We start from the raw sequence: 19094 nt of genomic DNA on the forward strand, positions 1-19094 counted from the left end.
AACCGATAACATGAGCCGTATGCAGAAAAACAGATTGCTGCTAACCACATGCAACTAAATAGGCACTTAACATGAGCATTTTTTTTTCCTACTGCTCAGCACGGACAGTAAGAACAAAGCTGCTTCATATCCTTTACGAGTTTAAACTGTTCAGTTCAATATGTACTCATCAAAACAGAGCATAGTCAAAACAAGTACTGCTTAAATGCTTTTGTTAGCTGTAATCCGAACTCTTGCTGGCTGCAAAAGCAAAAAAAAAAAAAAAACAATGGTTTCTGTCTGAAACAAGCATAGATGCACTCAAACCAAGGGCAGAAATGAATGTACATAATGATGAGTAATTCTGCAGCTCCTTCATGTGATTAAAAAAGGCCATAATAAGTCAGAAGGGTGGCATGACTAAAAATTTCTTTCACGTGGTGTGTGAGAAAGCCAAGTTAATGATAGACCTCAAAAAAAGTAAAAGGACCTGACAAAGCTGCCAGAAAACCTGTACCTGCATCATCAGACCACTTTCCTCTTCACAGTTGCAAACACACATCACAACTTCGTCACTCTTGACCTCTACAGGTGATTCACCGGGGTCGCTTGTAGGCATGCTTTCAAAAGCATGTCCCTGGCTTTCCTTGGCTGCACAAAGAGGTGTATGCACAACTCAGCACAAAAATCTGTCGGCAGCAAAAATCTGAGTGCAAAAAGAGTGCATGCAACAACAAAGAAAAAAGCAAACTACTTGCCAAAATGGTACTGCATACTGCTAGGTACTGGCTTTTAAGAGAAGCAATTTCAGGCTCAAAAGCCAAATAAAGTTGACTCGAAGTACTGCAACTCTGAGAAGTAAAAGCAAGGCTTCCTTGCATGAGATGATGAGTGAGTAAAGTAACAAGTGCAAGAATAGGCCTGCCCTTGTGCTTCTCTGCACACTATTAATACTGTGAGTAGAGCTGAAGGTCCAGAAAAAAAGAAATAGCACCTTCAATGAAAAGCTTTTCCGGGTTTTGTCGTGGAGAGGCAGCAAAAAATGGCAAGGAGCAGTGGCAAGCTGCGCAGCAGAGCCAAACACCTCCACATAGCCATTCATCTTCTATTCATCTTCCGCTACTTGTTCACCAGTCAGGCTTTGTTCCCAAAAGACAAAATCAATCCTCACCAATTTCAGAAGTCCTCGCCTTGCGGCCTTCTTCCTTAAAGGTTGCACAGCGCTTGCTGCCGTCGTCAGATTTGTCGCTGCGTGTGCTTGACGTACGCTTGCGCTTGCGATCACTGCTGGTCCCAGCCGAAGTCCTGCGGTTGGCCGCAGCCTCCATGTCAGCAATGAGTGCCTTCTCCGTCTTGGCTATCTTGCGTTTCTCTCGGCCTTCCACCAAGCTTGTGAAATGGGGGATGAAGCGCATGCGTCGTGGCTTGGCGAGAGAAATTGTGGGAGCAGCAGCAGTGGCGGGAGGGACAGTGGCTACTACTGTACCCTGTGCTTCGACGGCACCAGATCCTGTTGGTACAGCTAGGAACTGCTCTGGCACCGCTGGTTGGCCTGGTGGCGCTGCTGGTACCTGCTGCTGCTGCTCAGAAATGGGTGGAACTGTGCAATGCCAAAAGGAAAGGCCATGGAATGCACTTCTTAGCTAGGAGATGCAACAAACATCCCAGAAAGAACACTGAAAAGAAGCTCTTGACAGACCGATCATTAAAGCAAAGAGAAAATTGAAACAACAACAAAAAACAAGTGAAGTCTAGAGGTTAAGAAGAAATGGTATAAAATAGGCCCCTAAAAAGAGAGAGAGATGCAAATCTGCTGTTCAGTTTTCTAACAAATAGAGAAGGTGGGAAGGAAAACAGTGCAACACTGTGAGACCAGTGCTTTCACAACATATTTAATGCTGTAATGCAGTCTCGGGTTTGTGCACCAGATTTCTGCCTATTTCCACATAGCACAGGACAGCATGCCAGCCCTTCAAGCAGCAACAACATGGCACTGAAACTCCCCCATCTATCCAAGTCAATCCGCCTGCTTATTGAATATTTTAAATCCAAGACGCGTTTTGCACGATGGTGATGGGTAGGCCGATTATCGCAGCAGTTCTCGCTCACGACCAGTTGACTCTGAGAAATCACTTCTGGGCTCTACTGGTTGCGTGCTGCCACTCTTGGTATGACTTGCATGCACGAACAGTGGCCTGGGCTAGCTGCAGGGCAATTTAGTGGCTCAGACAAGTGACAAGCCAGAGAACAAAAAGGACAGGGTTTCCACAGTCCAAATGTTCTCACTCCCCTGCTCTTTTTTTCCCAGACTGCCCATCACTCCAGAGAGTCAAGACGTCAGCACAGCAATGAGTGTGCTCCGCCTGCCTGAGGCAGATTGCTTTGACTTCTTTTGCTTTGACTTCTAGCCTATATTCCACTCAATCCCTGGCTTTGTTTTTTAGCAACAAAAGGGAAGCAAACACAAGGCAATGGCCTTGTGGCTGCTGATGCATGCATGCACTTGCTCCCAATGCAGTGATTAGGCAGGTTCTGAGAAGCGAATGCATGAGTTGTTGAATTCCTCTTCAAGAATTATTCACAATGCTACATCACCCTTGTCAAAGGAAGACTGATATTCATCCTCAACAGCATAATCCATGCATACAGGTGTGAAGGCCACCTCTCTAATGCCTCTCAAAATTGGCGTCCCTTGGCAACAAGCACTGCCAAAGACTACTGTTCGGAGCAACAACTGGCACTGCTCTGAAAATATTTATGCATAAGTGCAAAATTTTTGCAAAGAAAAAGAACTAAGGCTTCTTTGTGATTTTGCTAGGCAATTAGGTGCATTCCAATATTGCTAACTCGGGCCTGTCATTCCACTTATCAACATTTTATAGCCATAAGTACAATCACATTATAAGCGTTGAGGAAGGGCACGAGAGCGGCCTTTAGAATGCAACTGCCTATAACAAATATTAGGTAGCTCTGACTAACTACTATCTGATTTGTGTTTTGGAGTAATGAATTTTTGTTCCTACTGAGGTTGAAATCATGCACGTCGCAGATGACTCCGCTACCAAATAAAGGAAGTCATTGCAAATTTCGTTGGTAATATCCTTGAAAATACTTATAATTGCAACGGGGATGAGTTCTGGCCCCGATTCAGTTTTCTGCAGTTAAGGTGAACAGGATTACGTCTGCAACAACCCTCATGCGTTTCCTGCACAGAGTACGAGCAGTGAACTGTGTCTGGCTTCGTTCATCAAACATTTCATCGCCAGTTTTCTTACTGCACCACAGTGGTATTGCCTTCTACTTGGTCAAAACCAATCCACGGCAGCAGTGCCAAGCATGCTCATCTATGCACCAAACTCATCTCTACAGGAGGAAGCAGTGTGTTGGGGACACATGAGAGGGAGGAAGCTTCGGCAGTTCGAAATAGCAAAACCTTCTTCTTTTTACTCTCGAAGGCATTGCATTTCAGTCACACCAACTTGCCCTGCAGCGTGCTTGGGCCACTGTTTGTGTGTTGCGTGTCACACTGAGCATGACTGTACATGTTCCTATAAGGTGTGTCACGGTTTCCCAACAAAGTGCAAAAAATTGTACACGTCCGAATTATAGAAGTTCCAAAATCGGTTGTCAGTTGTACATAGCCACATAGGTAGGTAGGCTATCCAGATGAGACCACAAGGAAAGGATGAAGAGGAATGGAGTGGAAGACAGCCTTGATAGAAAACACGAGCTCCTGTGGACAATCAGTGGGAATGCATTTTTGCGGCAGTTGCACCCAGTATTTCACGTGCGTATCTGCAAAATCTGTTTTCCTTTCTTTTTTCCCGAGAACTCGAACTTTCCCCTTACGTTATATTTGTGGTCACGTTGTAGTCACACAAATATACATCTTGTGCTTTTTCAAGGCTTCTCTACTCGATGCTGTTCCAACTGCTCCATTTTTAGTAAACAGCACCAAAGTTAGGATGCCACATGAGTGCTTCATTCAGTTTGCTATCAAGCACTGGCTCAATGCCGTTAAAAGAAAAACGATCCACACCAATCAGACCCTCCTTGAACGACGGCTAACTACCTGCATCAGTCATCCTTTCCTCCAGCACTGTTGATGGCTCCTGCTTGATTTCAGTTGGCAGGACAGCTGCCACACTAGTAGATGCCACCTCCTCATCTTCAGCTGGCATGTTTTCCTCGTCAAACTTGGGATGGGCCTCACCTAAGTCTTGCAGCCCAGTCTCATGCAGGAAGGTGTCTGATGGAGGCCCTGGCTTGATGATTTGCACCATTGGCTCTTCTAGCTCCACGGTGTCAGAAGAAGTCGGACCAGGGCTGCTAAAAGGCGATCCCAGGAGGATGCCATCATGTGCTGTCATCGCATGTGATGCTGAGGTTCGTCTGCCCCCATGGTAGTGCTTGAGGTGCGAGGCCAGAAGTGGTTCCTTGCGGAAGCTTTTATTGCACCCCTCAAAATGGCACTTGAAGTGGTTGTGGTCCTCCTCGATGATGAACTCCTTGGGGGCAACTGTGAATTGAAAAAGGTATAACACCAAGACAAACCACCAGGCCAGCAATCGCTTATACCCTATCGATACAGTTCAACTTCTATTTGACCTCTGTGTTCTTCTAACAAACCAGATATACTGTGTCTGGTCTGCAAGCGCCCACATGAAGTGTACCGGAAAGGAGAAAATGGCCAGCATAGGTGCTCATGGAACCAACAAGAGCAGCCCACTTGAGAACACCTGGCTCAGCATATTCAACTAACTAAAACCTAGAAAACGAAATATAAACTAGTAATGCATATCAAGCATAAGAATTCCAGCTAGTCCCTATGAGAACCTTGCATTTTTTTCACATCTCCATATAATGTTGCCCCTAAAGGCAAACACAGCCCTGGTCAAAAGTCTTCAGGACACAGAGTTTTCTCCTGGGCCGTTCAGCTGGGCCAGCTTGTGGAATCATTGACATTTGCTCGAGAAGTCTAGATGAATTAGTAGCGCGAGATTTGTACTTATCATCCAGAAATATCCCGTTTCAGGGCTGCAGTAAATCCACCGCTAAATGGCTCGGGAGCGAACTCTATGGCCCGAAAATTTGACTATAGTGAGATGAACTGCACTTTCATCAGAAGGTCTGAGGTGTGAAATGCAACGAAATGGTCAATAAGACATGAAGAATGACATTCTAAATACAACACAGGCGTGACGCCGCTCATGTTCCTCCTACATTGCACGTGATGCCGCAATGAAGGATATTCTGTGAATGTGTGCTCTATAACCCTATAAATTGTATATATGGAGGCAGCCCACCTATCAGAATGATCAATCCACTTATTAGAATATATCGGAGGGCTTATGACCCCCAATGTATTCTGACAAGTGGACAGAACTAGCATATTAGACAACATTAGTACAACATGCACAGTTACGATTTCAGATTGAAAACACAGATATTTGTTTCAAGATGATAACATGACAGATGGCTTGGCTAGTTAATGCATGCAGGGGCATTTTGCATAGACCAACCAAGCAGAATCTCGATGATACGGATCTCTAGGTGTTGTGAAAAATATTTGTACCACCCAAAATTCTTACCACCACAAACAAACGAAATCAGTAGTACAAACAAAATCAGCATGCTGAAGCACAAGAAGTGATGATGATGATGAATTTTTATGGCGCAAGGGCATCTGTGGCCAAAGAGCGCCATGACGCAAGGTTGTTTCTTCTACTCAAGGTGGGGCGAATGACCCATCCCCCAAGCATTTCACCCTAACGAAGCTGAGCACCAGGCAGGGGATAGCTTGTGCCCACTGTATGACCAGTGGGTGTGGGTACCTGGCGGCACTGGGGATCGAACCCCGCACCTCCCGCATGCGCGGTGGATGCTCAAACGACCAGGCTACTGCTGCAGTGAGGCATAGGAAGTGCACTCACGCAAGTCTATTTATGGCTGACAATTTATTTGCAGCAGCTTGCAGCATATACTGCACGTCTGCGGTGTTGCTGATGAGTGGCTGTGCGAGTGGTATCACAGAAATGCACCAACGCTCTGTGCTTGTGTACTGCATGACTGGCTATTATGGCATTGCTGATGCTCCTGGTTTGAAATCCCGAAAAATGGCCCAAAAATTTATTTGTTGAAAATCATTTTATCAGGTTGTATGCCTTGTTTTTATGCTTTCCCGAAGTTTGCTTCCCTGAAGTGATGAATATAATGTAGTTCCTGTCTCGCAGCACGGCAGTTTCATTGCAAATAGTCAATATACGCTCTTGCCAATATGTCTGGCGACAGTCAGCGCAATAAGCAACATTGTGAGCAAGAACTGAGGCTAGCAAAATGTCAAATGCAATTGGGACGAGTAGCAGACAAGCCGCATGTGGGCGCCAGGAGAAGAACTGCAGCGCCATTTATGTCGTCATGAAACGCAGGCGTGTGGAACCACGCTTTGAGCCTTGCCAGTCTGCACACTTACTCGTCTAGACACCTTAGTGTTTGGAACACCCGAACCCGAATGTTTGCTCACTGTACACAATGCACTTCAGTTGCAGAATTTGAGAAATTCCAAATTTGCATCATACTGAAATTCATATAATCCGTGATCATATATCATCGAGATTCCACTCTTCATGAATCATGAAAAGATTTTCTGGTCAATGCAAACTCTTCAATGTTGGGCATGCAATTGTGTGGGTGTGCTTGCTAGCAGATGTTAAACAGAGTGACGTCGACAGTGCGAAGAAGACAAGGGCTTACTGCGTCTGCCATCTGGTGTATACTGCGCAGGTGCTGACACCTCTAAACCTTGGCAAGTTAAAAAGAAAAAAGAGAGAGAAAAAGGGGAGTCAGTTAAAGGGCACTTTATAATAATTATAATAATGATAACAATAATAAAAAAGGACCACTTCTAACGACCGCAAGGCACCCACACAAATTTACGATTCTCAGTGCAATGTGCATGCACTCGGAGCTCTAATAAATTGCCAGCTGGAAGACTCTCTGAATTATGCAAACAAGGTTTTCCTCCAAAAGAAAGCTTTATTTGCAAAATGTCGGCTCGACCATGACAATGAACATAATGCTGGCCAATAACAATTTTCTTCACCAAAAATATGCAACACGCAGGCCAATGGCTGTAAAAACAAATACTGTCACAAATTTCACAGACCAAACGGAAGGCTGCTTTTCCACACAAATGTGCCATAATAAGGCTAGGAGTATGCAGCGCTCCTAAAAATAAAAGAGAAAAAAAGAGGAAAAGTGTCCTACCGGTGGATCCATAGTAATCTTGACTTGCACTGGGATGTGCAAGGTCGAGCGAAGTACAAAAACTACCATCTGTAAAATCTGTTAATGAAAGCATTGCATGCAGTTAGCAAAGCAGAAAGCCCAGTGAAAGCAAACAAAGCAGTGTCAGCTAAACTGAAATGGCAACAAATGCGGCATGGTGTTGCACTCTCGTGTGTGAAAGTGTTTCTGTGTTTGCACAGACAACCAACTGCGAAACCAACTGTGTGATCCAACCAACATTTACCTTTGTTTTTATTGTAGTGCCGCTATTTTATTTTCTTCCACAACTGAATGAAATTATAACATGCATGTACCAAGGAAGAATGCGTGTAGTGCAGTTGCAACCATAGTATACGTAGCACGCTTTGGCGAATAAGCGAAGCTCGTGTATTACCTTTAGGAGATACTCTATACGTAGGCTAGCAAGCGACGCTGGTGCGCTTGCCTGTAAACACAAAACATTTTCATACCTTCTTTGCGTAACACGTGAGAAATGCTCAAACACCAATCTGTGCACCGTAATATTTTGGCCGCCTTTGTACATCAGATTCTATGGCACTATCGGCATATGAATTTCATGACGCTAAGAACCGGAAAAGTGCAAAAGTGCATCAATGGGGCGTCACAAAGTACTGGATGCAGCATTTTGGTCAGAATAGTTACAGTAAGAGCTCGTCACTTCAATCACCATTAATTCGAAAATCCGAATAATTCGAACACCTATTCAAGTCTACGCTGTCAGACTCGAAAATTCGGATACTAAGGGTCTCCCAATGGTTAATTCGAACACGCTCTCGACGGAAGGCCATGTCTATGTATTACCAGCACAGCAAGCGATCGTCAAAATAGCCCTCCTCAAACCTTAATTGCATGCTGCAGTGGTGTTTGCTCTTTGTGTAGTAAAGCATCCTCGCATGCAATGCAGCTGCTTGTGACGGGGCTCCACCGCAACTACGTTGCACTGTGATGAGTGCCGAAGAGGCCCTTACCAGTTTGGAGCAGTTCTGCTTCGACACTTCTGACAGTGTGCACGCAATAGGGCGTTGATGCAAATGTGAAAAATAGTTTTTTTGCACCACTCTCATCTCTAGAGAAGGCATGCATTACCCAGTCTTTCACTAAATAAATTTACTGCGAGTTAAGCGGTTCTTGTCAGTTTTTTCAGGGCCTTTCTATAATTCGAACTTCACATAATTCTAACATTTTTTCTGGCTCCTTGAAGTTCGAATTAACAAGCTTTTACTGTATCAGAAAAAGCAGACTATAAGTAGTTTATAAGCTATATCATACAAGTGAACAAGAATTTACCCAGAAAGTACTTGAGACTGTTGCTCTTTCATGCTTTAAATGACTACAGATATCTAATTTTAGTAGCATGATTTTCTTCTCTGTACTGATGCATATGACATTAGAATACAGTCGAACCTCGTTATAACGAAGTAGCATCGGGACCGTAAATCAGTTCGTTATATCCGATATTCGTTGTAACAGTAGACATAAATATCGGCTGTGACAAATTCGTAATTTGGCTCGCGCAAATATTCTAGACACTAAAATGCATTATATACTTGGCTTTGAACCCACTACAAACGTGGTAATCCTTACCTGTCTCCTTGTGGCATTCAATCAAAATAGGCCGGAATATGGGAAGGTTGACACGACTGTTCTTACGTCGCCGCGCACGTGAAAGTGCGTGGCGCGAAACGACTGCACCATGTGTCTGCGCATAGGCGACTTGGTGTAGAGAGAGGAACTCGAGTGAGACACAGCGGGAACCATCGCGCCTGCGTGCTCTGCCGAAGCGCGATTGGTGGCCCCGAGAGGGACCGTTGAAAAAAAAAAGCTGCCAAAGCAGCTTTGAGAGAAGAGGAGGAGGAGGAGAGGGGGCGTTGGGCGAGAAGAGAAGGAGGAGAGGCGGCGTTGGGCGAGGAGACATATGCAACGCCAGCCCGGGATCAGACAAACAGGTTTGCATTCGTTCATTTGAAGAAAGATGTTATCTTCGTCCGGTGGCTTTTCACAGCGCTGCGCAGAATGAAGTTTTCTACATTGTACATGCTCAAGAGGGCCTTTTCTACGTCAGCAGTTTTCGTCGTCGGGAGTTTTTCCAAATATCCTTTCAGCCTCCTGGCCATGTCCGCGGCATCCGCACTGCTCATCGTTGGTTCATCCCGTTCACTCTCACCGCTGTCGCTGCTGCTGTCATCCTCGGGCAACAAAACGCGATCCACAATTTCTTGATCCGTCAGCTCGGGCGCCACGGCCAAGTTCTCATCGGCCGAAACGAAATCGTCGAATTCGACGCCTGGGACTGCCAGCCGATCCCAAGTTCTGTCCAGCTCTGCCTGGTCTTCGGGCTGCACTTCTTCTTCGTCGGCAGGCAGAACAAAACCGGCATCCGCGAAACAGTTCCTTATTGTCGACTGCCTCACCTCATTCCATGACCCGTACAACATTTCAAGTGTCGTCTTGATGTTTATTGTTGTCGATCTATGTCGATCGATGTCAAACACCAGTTGCGTCACCAAACGCTTCCTATAATTGCACTTAAGCGAACGAATAATGCCTTTGTCTAAAGGCTGCAAAGCAGAAGTTGCGTTCGGTGGCAAAAACTGCAAGCGAACTGCCTTCAGCACGATCGAAACTTTATGCGCCGAACAGTTGTCCAAAAGCAACAGGACCTTCCTGTGCTGCCTCTCCATGTCCTGGTCGAACGCTCTCAGCCAGTCCTCGAAAAGCTTGGTCGTCATCCACGCTTTTTTGTTTGACGTGTATTGAACCTGCAAATTCCGGACGCCTTTCAGGCACCTCGGATGTGCCGACTTGCCGATGACGGTGAGCCGTCTTTTGTCGGAGCCGTCCATGTTCACGGCAACGACGACAGTCACCCGGTCTTTGTTTTTCTTGCCCCCATGGCAGGTCTCGTTCTTCATCGCCAGTGACCGCTCTGGCAACAACTTGAAAAACACGCCGGTTTCGTCGACGTTGTATACGTCGCACTCGTCGTACTCCTGGAGCAGAGGACGAAAATTCTCCAGCCACGTTTGACATGTCTCCATGTCGACAGCGGACCCTTCGCCAGACAAAGTGTGGCACGCGATCTCGTGCCTATCTTTGAAACGTTGCAGCCAACCGCTGCTTGCACAGAAATCGTCATGCCCCAGTACGCAGGCCAGGCTGTGGGCCTTCCGTTGAAGAAGTGCTCCCGACACCGGCAAATTTCGCGCCCTCACATCTTTAAACCAAGAAAGCAAAGCCGCTTCCACGTCCGGGTGATGGCAAGGCCTAACTCGTTTACGGTCGGCTTTTATGGCGTCCTCGGTGTTGCCCTCAATCTTCTTTCTAGTGGCCAAAATGGTGGATAACGTACTTGGAGGAACGCCGAATTCCGAAGCAATATCCTTTTTCTTGCGGCCACTGTCCACAGCTCTCAGTATCTGCAGCTTTGTCTGGAGCGAGATCGCTTTCCTCTTCGATGCCATTTCGAGCGCTGCAACAACAAGACTGGCCGCTGTGCTGATGTCAGAACGCCGGCCTCAAAGTTGCCAATGTTGCTGCGCTTGCCTTTCTTTACCGCTGGACAAGTGGCGCCGCCTTTCGGCCCTCTGTCATGTCATGAGCTTTCAGAGTTTTTGCGCTCTGTTCACAGGTGGCGCGACCATCCAAACGCGATTTTTGTGCCAGACGGCAAAACTTTTTCAAACGATAAAAAAAAAAAAAATTCAGCTGTGTATCGGCCTTCGATTTTCATTTTGGTTTTTGTTTTTTTTTATGCTACTTTCAAGTTCTGAGCCTCGTGTAAACCAAATATTTCTTCGTTACAGCCGATATCGCGGCGGATCTCGCGTTTTCGGTTTCGTTATAGAAGAATAAATGTCACTGAAATGAAGCATGACCAACCAAAATTCGTAATTAGTTCGCTATAACCGATAATTCGCTATATCAGTGTTCGTTATAACGAGGTTCGACTGTACATGGATCACCACATGGTATTTGCCAATGTCACTAAATAATTTACAGATGAATTTATTCTTTCATGTGTTTCAGTTTCATCAACCATACAATGGCTATGACATGTTGGGAGTGCTTAGATCATGAGTCATGCAAAAAACTGCAATAAAATTGCCAATAGATAGTTTTAATTCACTATAATGTTTAAGCCTGCCTGCTTCAAGAGCTGGTGATAACGTTGCGGATTTTTTTGCGCCTTACGTGACCTAAACATTCTTTATGCGTTTCAGCCATCGTTCAGTTGATGAAATCGAAAGTGAAACAGCGTCAAGAAATTCAGTAACAAATTATTTTGAGCTCCTAGCGGAATTATAATGTCTAACGCAACATTTCAAAGAAGAAAACGTGCAAATAAGAGCGGAAAAATTACAGGCAACACAACCAGCATGGAAACACCTTACCTCTTCCTGTGATTGAAGTCTTTCTCTCCCGCTTCGGTGAAGGTTCATCTCCAGTGAGGCTTGCTTTACGCTTGTTCTGCACAGAGACAAGCATGAAGATGTCAACGTCATTTCACCAGATGGCATCTGATAGGTCAACAGCTATGGCTCAAATGAAGATGGCACAAAGCCAAATTACAAAGACCAGTCCTTAAGGACATCTGATTGATTCACAAAGCTTTGCATGAAGAGGTAGCAGCGCCATGCTCCTTGGCTTGCAGGTTTATGCAGTTTATGCAACATGGTTAATAAATGTGTTCCTGGACACTTTTAATGTGGGCTGCACAAAATGCTACTAAACTAGACACTTACATCGCTTCTGCGCTTGTAGCTTGTCGGTGTTTCTGAGCGGTTAGCCTTCTTGGCCATAAATTTACCTCCTACAAGGAGTATCTTCTTCTTGGACTGTGAGGACGTACTTGAGGTGCTTGTGGCAGGTGAAGCGCTGGCCTCTGCAAGCGAACAAAAACCCTCCCTGGCATGGCATACCACTGAAGCAAGGCATGGGCATTTTTGACATTTCTAGCTCGCTTCGTTGGAAAGGGACCTGAAGTGTGACGAGTTAACATTATTAACCACAACTCCTTATGCTGCCTCGTTCCAGGTTTGCAATGGGTGCCTCACACTACGCTGCTCACAGCACAGTAGTACTTCATCCATGCACTGAAGACCAAGAATGACTGGCACTGCTTACACTGTGACTGAGACAAGCCGAGAAGGAAAACGAAAATGGAACGACAAAAATCACTGACATAATGATGAAAGAGCCGACACTGAAGCACCATGTCACAAGTACACAGTCCTCACTTTACAGAGCGTCATTTTTCCTTGTGCATGGTTTAGGCATTACCGTATGCCTCCTAGGGTTTACTGCTGTTTCATCTTCACATATTTAGGATGAGGTGGCTGTGGTCAAGAGAGTTTCACGAACCTAACTAGAAGTTTGCTCAGTTGTGCAAGCACAGTGATGACATGTGCACATGCACTGTGTTACTGCGTGCTGCCGAGCCACTGGGATGTTGGCTCCGGACCACGAAGTAGCACCCGTGGGCTCAAACATTTGCTAGTATTCCAAAATAACGAAGCTCCGCTCTAAAAAAACTGTGGCTGCTGCCTCCAAATGTCTAAATAGTAAACCAGGAACCCTTGAGATCAGGCTACAATGCCTGTACTCTGCACATTCTTACTTTCATGACACCTTGGCAACACTCAAGACTATGGGCACACGAGCACATACCTCTCTTTTCCTGCCTTCTGCTCTCTGATTTGGAGCTCTGCTTGGGTGGCCGGGATTTGGCTGTCTTGTCACCGGTCTTCTTGGTGTCCATAGACACTTGTGCCTTCCCAGCCTCAGGATGTGGCTTTCTAGACTCCTGTGACAATTTGCGCTGCTCCCCATGTTTGGCATGACCCTTCTTCGAAGAGTCACTTGACGAGTCACGCTGACGCTTGCTTTCAAATTCTTTTTGAGGTGCCCGAGGAAACACCTGTACAATTACCACAAACAGACGAGGTTGCCCATTATGTGACCATGTGAACAACAATGTGCAAAATGTGGTGCCATAAATATCACAACAGTGCTTGCTAACAGCTAAAAACACTAATAACCTTTATCACTGTAGCCAAGTTGAATTAAGTGAAATATACAGAAATTAAAAGTGCAAGCTCTTATTACGGCATTTTGTGGGCTAATGAAACACCCCTCTCAACATCTTCACCTTATCTGGACCATACCTTGATTATTCTTCAGCTCAGAAGTGCCAAGTAAAGCTGAGAGCAATCCTAATGATCATGACACGAGAGCGTGCTGTACAATAATTAAAGTGACCATGTCCCTTTATAGTAACTCATCCCATGACTGCAGTGTGTGTCATGGCATTTTAAAGCGACAGCGTTGAAGACCCCATTCTCCAGAAAATCCGGTGTCCGCATTGTGAGCAAAAAATCACGGGCATGGCAGGCGGTCCACAGAAAGCAACCTAGGAGACAGGTGGCCCACCCAGGTCACATAACCTTGCGGCGTCATCACAACCTGCCCACCGGATAGTGAGCAAACTGCCCACCGTGGCAGGTGGCAGTTTAATTAACGCCCGACAGCTCGGGAAGAGCAACCAGGATCGCACAAGGCCCACCGCTGGGAGCACCTGCCATTGCTGGGCAATGGCACATCGCTTAAACAACACACCACTGCGCCAGGAGGGGTATGAGGACTCCCAGGGATCTATGAATGTAAAATAAACAATGACCTTCTGCATATACGGAAATTAACCCATTACGCTATCGAGTCATACCGTTAAGGCGGAGCTTAAGTGGGACTTCAATCCCTAAACCATTGCACTATTAAAAAGCATGCTCTGTGTTTGAGCAGTACATTTAACATATGTGGCCATACTGTTCCAAATGTAACTTGAAAACAATGACCATGTGAGGTCAACCAGTTGGGAAATGCCACAGAAGCGGCAGGAGAGAAGCAGCACAAGGCACACTCGCATTTAAAAAAAAAACAAGCAAAAAAGGAAATGAAGTATGAGGAGCCATTTAAAATAAAACTTGTCAGGCAAGCCTAGTAAATTTGCAGATTTTTGTCTAGAGGAAGGAAGGAAGAAAGAAAACAGCAAGTTGCTGAAATTGATGCACTGATTCTTGTTGAAATGCAATAAGATGAATGAGCAGATGATGTAGCTCGTACTAAGACATGAAGAGGTGAAGCAACCCTATGGCTTGTGCAGAATATGCTTTATGGCTGTTAACGTGTGGAGGCTAGGGCAGCACTAACTACTCAGCCCACGATTTTCTCCAGGCATTGCAAAGGAATGCAGAGGGGATGCAAGGGGCAGCCTTCTCGCCACTCGCATTGTGGTTGAAGGTTACATCTATGCCCTCTTCCGAGAGCTTTTGTGACTGCTCAGCACCCAGCTAACATTGCAGACGAAAGTGCTGCTGGCTGTTTATTTTGGGAGTTGTCTTGCTGCATTTCACCATGCAAACACTATTCTTATTGTCCTGCGGCCTCATTAGCATGTTAATGTCGTGCTTCCTGGGCACATTTACATTTGTGCTCGAGATGTCTTTTTTCTCTCACAACTGCTTGTACTAGGTGGCTGAGTTTCCTTCAGAGAACTATTCTGTTCAGCGATCTGTTACAAGGCAGGCTGATGGCTTTGGTGGGAAGGCTTCAATAAGTGTGATATTGAATTACAAGTCTTTTGGTGGGTAGTATGTGCTATGCAGGAGTTTAACACACCAAAGTGACATATGGTGGGCTATGAGGGACAGCATAGCAGAGTGCTCTGGACATTTAGACTACCAGGAGTCCCATAAAGCAAACGGAAATTGCACAGAACAACGGTTTTTGCATTTCGCCTCAACTGAAATGCAGCCACCATGGCAGGAATTCGATCCCATGACCCTGAGTTTCGCAGCCAAACGCCAAAGCCACTGAGACGCTGTGCAAGAGGGGAGGGGGGGGGGGGGGGGGGGGGGGGGGGGGGGACTTTTACAAGTCTTGTTGGCTGACAATGCAATGCATCGCACCTAACAGCTAAGACATTACTCTGTTGTCACCCCTTTCAGAATAGTCTATTCAGATCTTCAGATCCCATACATCCAACATCCGGTGCCCTGCTTCAACATCTGCTGACAGGGATGCACACAGTGCAAACAACTCAGGAGGTGGACCCCTGGCAATGCGGAAGCAATTGAACTACCTGCCTTGCAGGCATCAAACAGAGTTCACAGTTTTAAATGGCGAGCAGTTTGTTTCACATAGAGTCCTGCCTTGAGAGGAGAAAAAAAGAAGGATGATTAGCTTTAGGCTTCTTGGTGGGCTTTGCTTCTGATCTTGACGCTTGCCGAGAAAAAAAAAAAGGGAATTAATGAGAGGAAAGGAGAGAGGTCGGCCGGTGGTAACATGACCCTGGCCCGATGTTAGGCCTTGCAGATCTCTAACAAAGCAAGTCATTTATTTATCTGAGGCAATTTAACAGCAAAACAGAAAAAAGGGAAGTGTATGGGCATCTGGACTTCTGGCTACACCCAGCATGTTTTAAGAATCATAGTGGTGCTCTTTGAACCACCTTAAAAAGCATGTAGTAATGTTGCCGTACTCATAACAGAGTGTGGCAATAATAAATACAAATTGTCATCCTTCATTTCTGTCTCATTTGTGTTGCCAGCTATAAACAACATAAACATGCTAATTTTGAGACCAACCATGATGACAGGCATGGGCTTTTGTTTTCATAGTGATGCAAGAACTTTATGATTAAAAACAGCATGTGCCAGTGGCAACCTTGTCTAGATCAACTGCTACACACCTCGGAGTTCAAATCAGCGGACGCTTCTCCATGTCACAATGCACACACAACTGTGGCACAGCTGGAGCAGCCGCTAGACTATACAAACACCCTAAATACTTATGAATTCAAAGTATGCTGCAATATCAAAATTTTTACCTTAGAAGCATTCAGTACAGCCTGGTTACTATGCTAGGTAAGTTCATTCAATGTCAACAAATTTTTTTTTTTAGAAATGAGAACAAAATTCTCCTGCACAAACTGTCTGCATTTCGCAATAAACCTACGTTGCAAGTTAGAGCTTGTCTGTCCGTCATGTTTCCTTTGTGCTTCAATTCACCATGGACATTTTACTAAGTGCTTGCTTTCTGCCCCAGAATGTCACAATAGTGACAAACAGAGCTCTATCACTAGCAGCATGTGACGAGCCACTAAAAATGGCACCACATAGTGCCATTCGCACCCTGAATGATAGCATCTTTCCACTCCACACACAAAAAGTACAAATATAAGCATGTGAATAAGGACATGGCACACTTCATCTTAGCAATGCGGCCAGTCATTACATGCTGGGATCTGAAACAAGAACCAATTTGCTTCTACTGCTCAAATTAAAAAGTACTCGATTTTTCTTCTCATGCTACAGCTCACCACCAGTTTACTATTACTATGCCAAGATAAGATCATGCAGAATAAACCACAAAAGAAAGACTTACCACACTGCCTTTCTGATCACTGGGCATCTTCTCCACCTTAATAGCTTTCAAAGTCTTCACAATCCCATCATAAAAAAGTACTGAGTAAGTTCCTGTAACAAGCAACACGACCAGGCTATCTCACCTTTATCGTGAAAGCACACTTACGAATCAGAATAACTACAATAATTAGGTAACTATGAAACATTTATGGTAGAAAAAATGACCATACGGTACCTCCTTCATTTACCTCCAATATTTTAGCTGGGTACTTTTTACGGTCGCCCCAGCGTGCCAGCACCTCTTCCCCTTTCTTGTATTCCTATTGAAGAATCCCAAGTAAAGTAAATTTCCGCAGGTGTTAAACAACATTAAACAAATTATTGCAAAAAAGAAAAGTAACAGGTTGCTGCATGCATTAATGCACAAGAAAAAAAATTTGTACAAACATGCAACACACTTAAAAAAAAAGTGTTTCCTGATCCCTATTTTCCCTCACATCTTAATGGTCATGTTCAATGACAGCCTTCTACATTTCACGGAAAGACGGCACATTTTCTCTACACAAGACAGAGCACTAAGCATGCAAGCAATCTACTCTTCACCAATATAAGCTGTACTATTGTCTTACAAGCAACACATCGTGGAAGCAACGTGTCCCAGCACTGTGACTAAACAAGATCAGTTGCAAGAGCATGCTACCCATATGCCAAACTCTGATTTTAGAGGCACAAGGGTTATATACAGATGAAAAAGAAGACGTTTCTTGATGACAACATTCAAGAAAGAATAAAAAAGGGGAAAAATGACAGTGGAAGAAGAAAAGCGAAATTTAATAAAATAAGGTCTATAACAAGAATATTCTATGTAAAATAACTAAAAGAAAAGTTTTCAGTTGAAGTTAGGAAACAATCCGATATCAACAAACTTTCCACGGGTCACACAAGCTGTCAACAACAGCGTAAACCAGGTGTTGCATTTGTCACACCAACAATCAGTTGTGCGCACCAAATAGAGCCTTGAAAAAGAACTAGTACATGGTTGTTGCAACGTGGACTGGACCTACTACCTACGACAGGCTTACAGAAATCCAATGTAGCAGATGTGCATCCTGTGTAGCTTCTCTACCTTGTGCCCATGTTTTTTGTGACGTTGCGAAAAGATTAAAAATGATGGTCCTCCTCAACCCCTTCAAATCATACACACTGAAGTGCCAGAAATAAAAAAATATAGAAAACAGGCTGGGATTGCACCCCACCTAGACAAGAAGACTCACTGATTGCCCCCTGATGTCAATGGGTAGGGGTGGCTAATAATGCACGGCGAGGTGTTGTTCTAATCGATTTTGGAAGCATGAACTGTTGATTCATTATGCAAAATGAGTTGGCTTTGCACGATGAACATGAAGCAGTGCAATGGCACATGGCCTAAGAAGAGAGCAGAGGGAAGAGAAGGAATTGACACAACACAGCGCTCAACTATGTGCATAAATAAAGGTAAGGCAAAAAAAAGAAAATGGTCGGCAGTAAATTGGTTTTAAGGAAAGGAAATGACGCCTGCCTCATAATTCTGGTTGGACACCTGTACTCCACCATAGGGGAAGGAAAATCCCTTCCCTTACGGCGCGGTTCAGGTGTCCACCGAGATGCGCCATTTTTTTCTGGACATGAGCTCCTTAACGCTGTCGCATTAAAACACCCTTACGGCGCGGTTCAGGTGTCCGAGATGCGCCATTTTTTTCTGGACATGAGCTCCTTAACGCTGTCGCATTAAAACAAAGCTCAGCTATGCCAAAAAATAATCGAGGCCATAGAGATCAAAAAGCAGGGTGATAATGATAGCTGTGTAAGTGCTCCGTCAATCTCATTATCAGAAAAAGAATTTCGTTTCTTGACTGCGTCTTAGCCATTGTTGCCTTGTGGGATTGCGGTGTCATTTTTTTGATTGCCTTACCTGTATTTATGCGCAGCGCGCCAAATGAATGCCAGTTGCTAGTTCAGTGCCGTGTCATGTGGATTTCTCTTCCCTCAGCTCTCTTCTTAGGCCGTGTGCCGTTGCGCTACTTCACATCCACCTGGTTGGTTGCAAGCTACTGCGAGCAGCTATTTTTAAAAATGACTTGTAAATTACAGGGTCCATTCAGAGCTATTAAATTTTTCTCAAATACTCACCCTGACCACCTCTACAGATATGCAGCACTAGGATATGACCATCAAAAACATTTCAGGGTCCTTTTAATATGCTGACATGAACCAATTCACAACATGCAATAATTGTGAAATATGAAGAATTATTTTTACACATCATGCCTGTGATGTAAAAAGGTGCGAAATGCAAACATGAAATGCCCTGGCGTGCTTTTTCTTTTGAGCAAAATGTTTTGACTG

At 44.8% G+C, this 19094-nt stretch overlaps 1 protein-coding gene across 5 annotated transcripts in view; it reads right to left on the reverse strand.

Annotated features, from left to right (window-relative positions):
* The window catches only part of LOC144125358 (PHD finger protein 20-like), a 35726-nt gene that overhangs the window by 12613 nt on the left and 4019 nt on the right, over nt 1–19094 (reverse strand). For 2 of the 5 annotated variants that reach the window (XM_077658668.1, XM_077658666.1), the window contains exons 3-12: nt 16945–17029; nt 16729–16820; nt 12955–13204; nt 12030–12169; nt 11679–11754; nt 7246–7323; nt 6733–6780; nt 4052–4498; nt 1151–1579; nt 497–630 (exon numbers count right to left, since the gene is read on the reverse strand). In XM_077658668.1, the coding sequence (XP_077514794.1) occupies nt 497–630; nt 1151–1579; nt 4052–4498; nt 6733–6780; nt 7246–7323; nt 11679–11754; nt 12030–12169; nt 12955–13204; nt 16729–16820; nt 16945–17029 (1779 nt within the window). The remainder of the gene's footprint in view (nt 1–496; nt 631–1150; nt 1580–4051; nt 4499–6732; nt 6781–7245; nt 7324–11678; nt 11755–12029; nt 12170–12954; nt 13205–16728; nt 16821–16944; nt 17030–19094) is intronic. The other 3 variants (XM_077658670.1, XM_077658667.1, XM_077658671.1) reach the window with 2 other exon arrangements.

The sequence above is a fragment of the Amblyomma americanum genome, chromosome 3 (genome assembly GCF_052857255.1).
Source record: "Amblyomma americanum isolate KBUSLIRL-KWMA chromosome 3, ASM5285725v1, whole genome shotgun sequence".
NCBI classification, from domain to species: domain Eukaryota; kingdom Metazoa; phylum Arthropoda; class Arachnida; order Ixodida; family Ixodidae; genus Amblyomma; species Amblyomma americanum.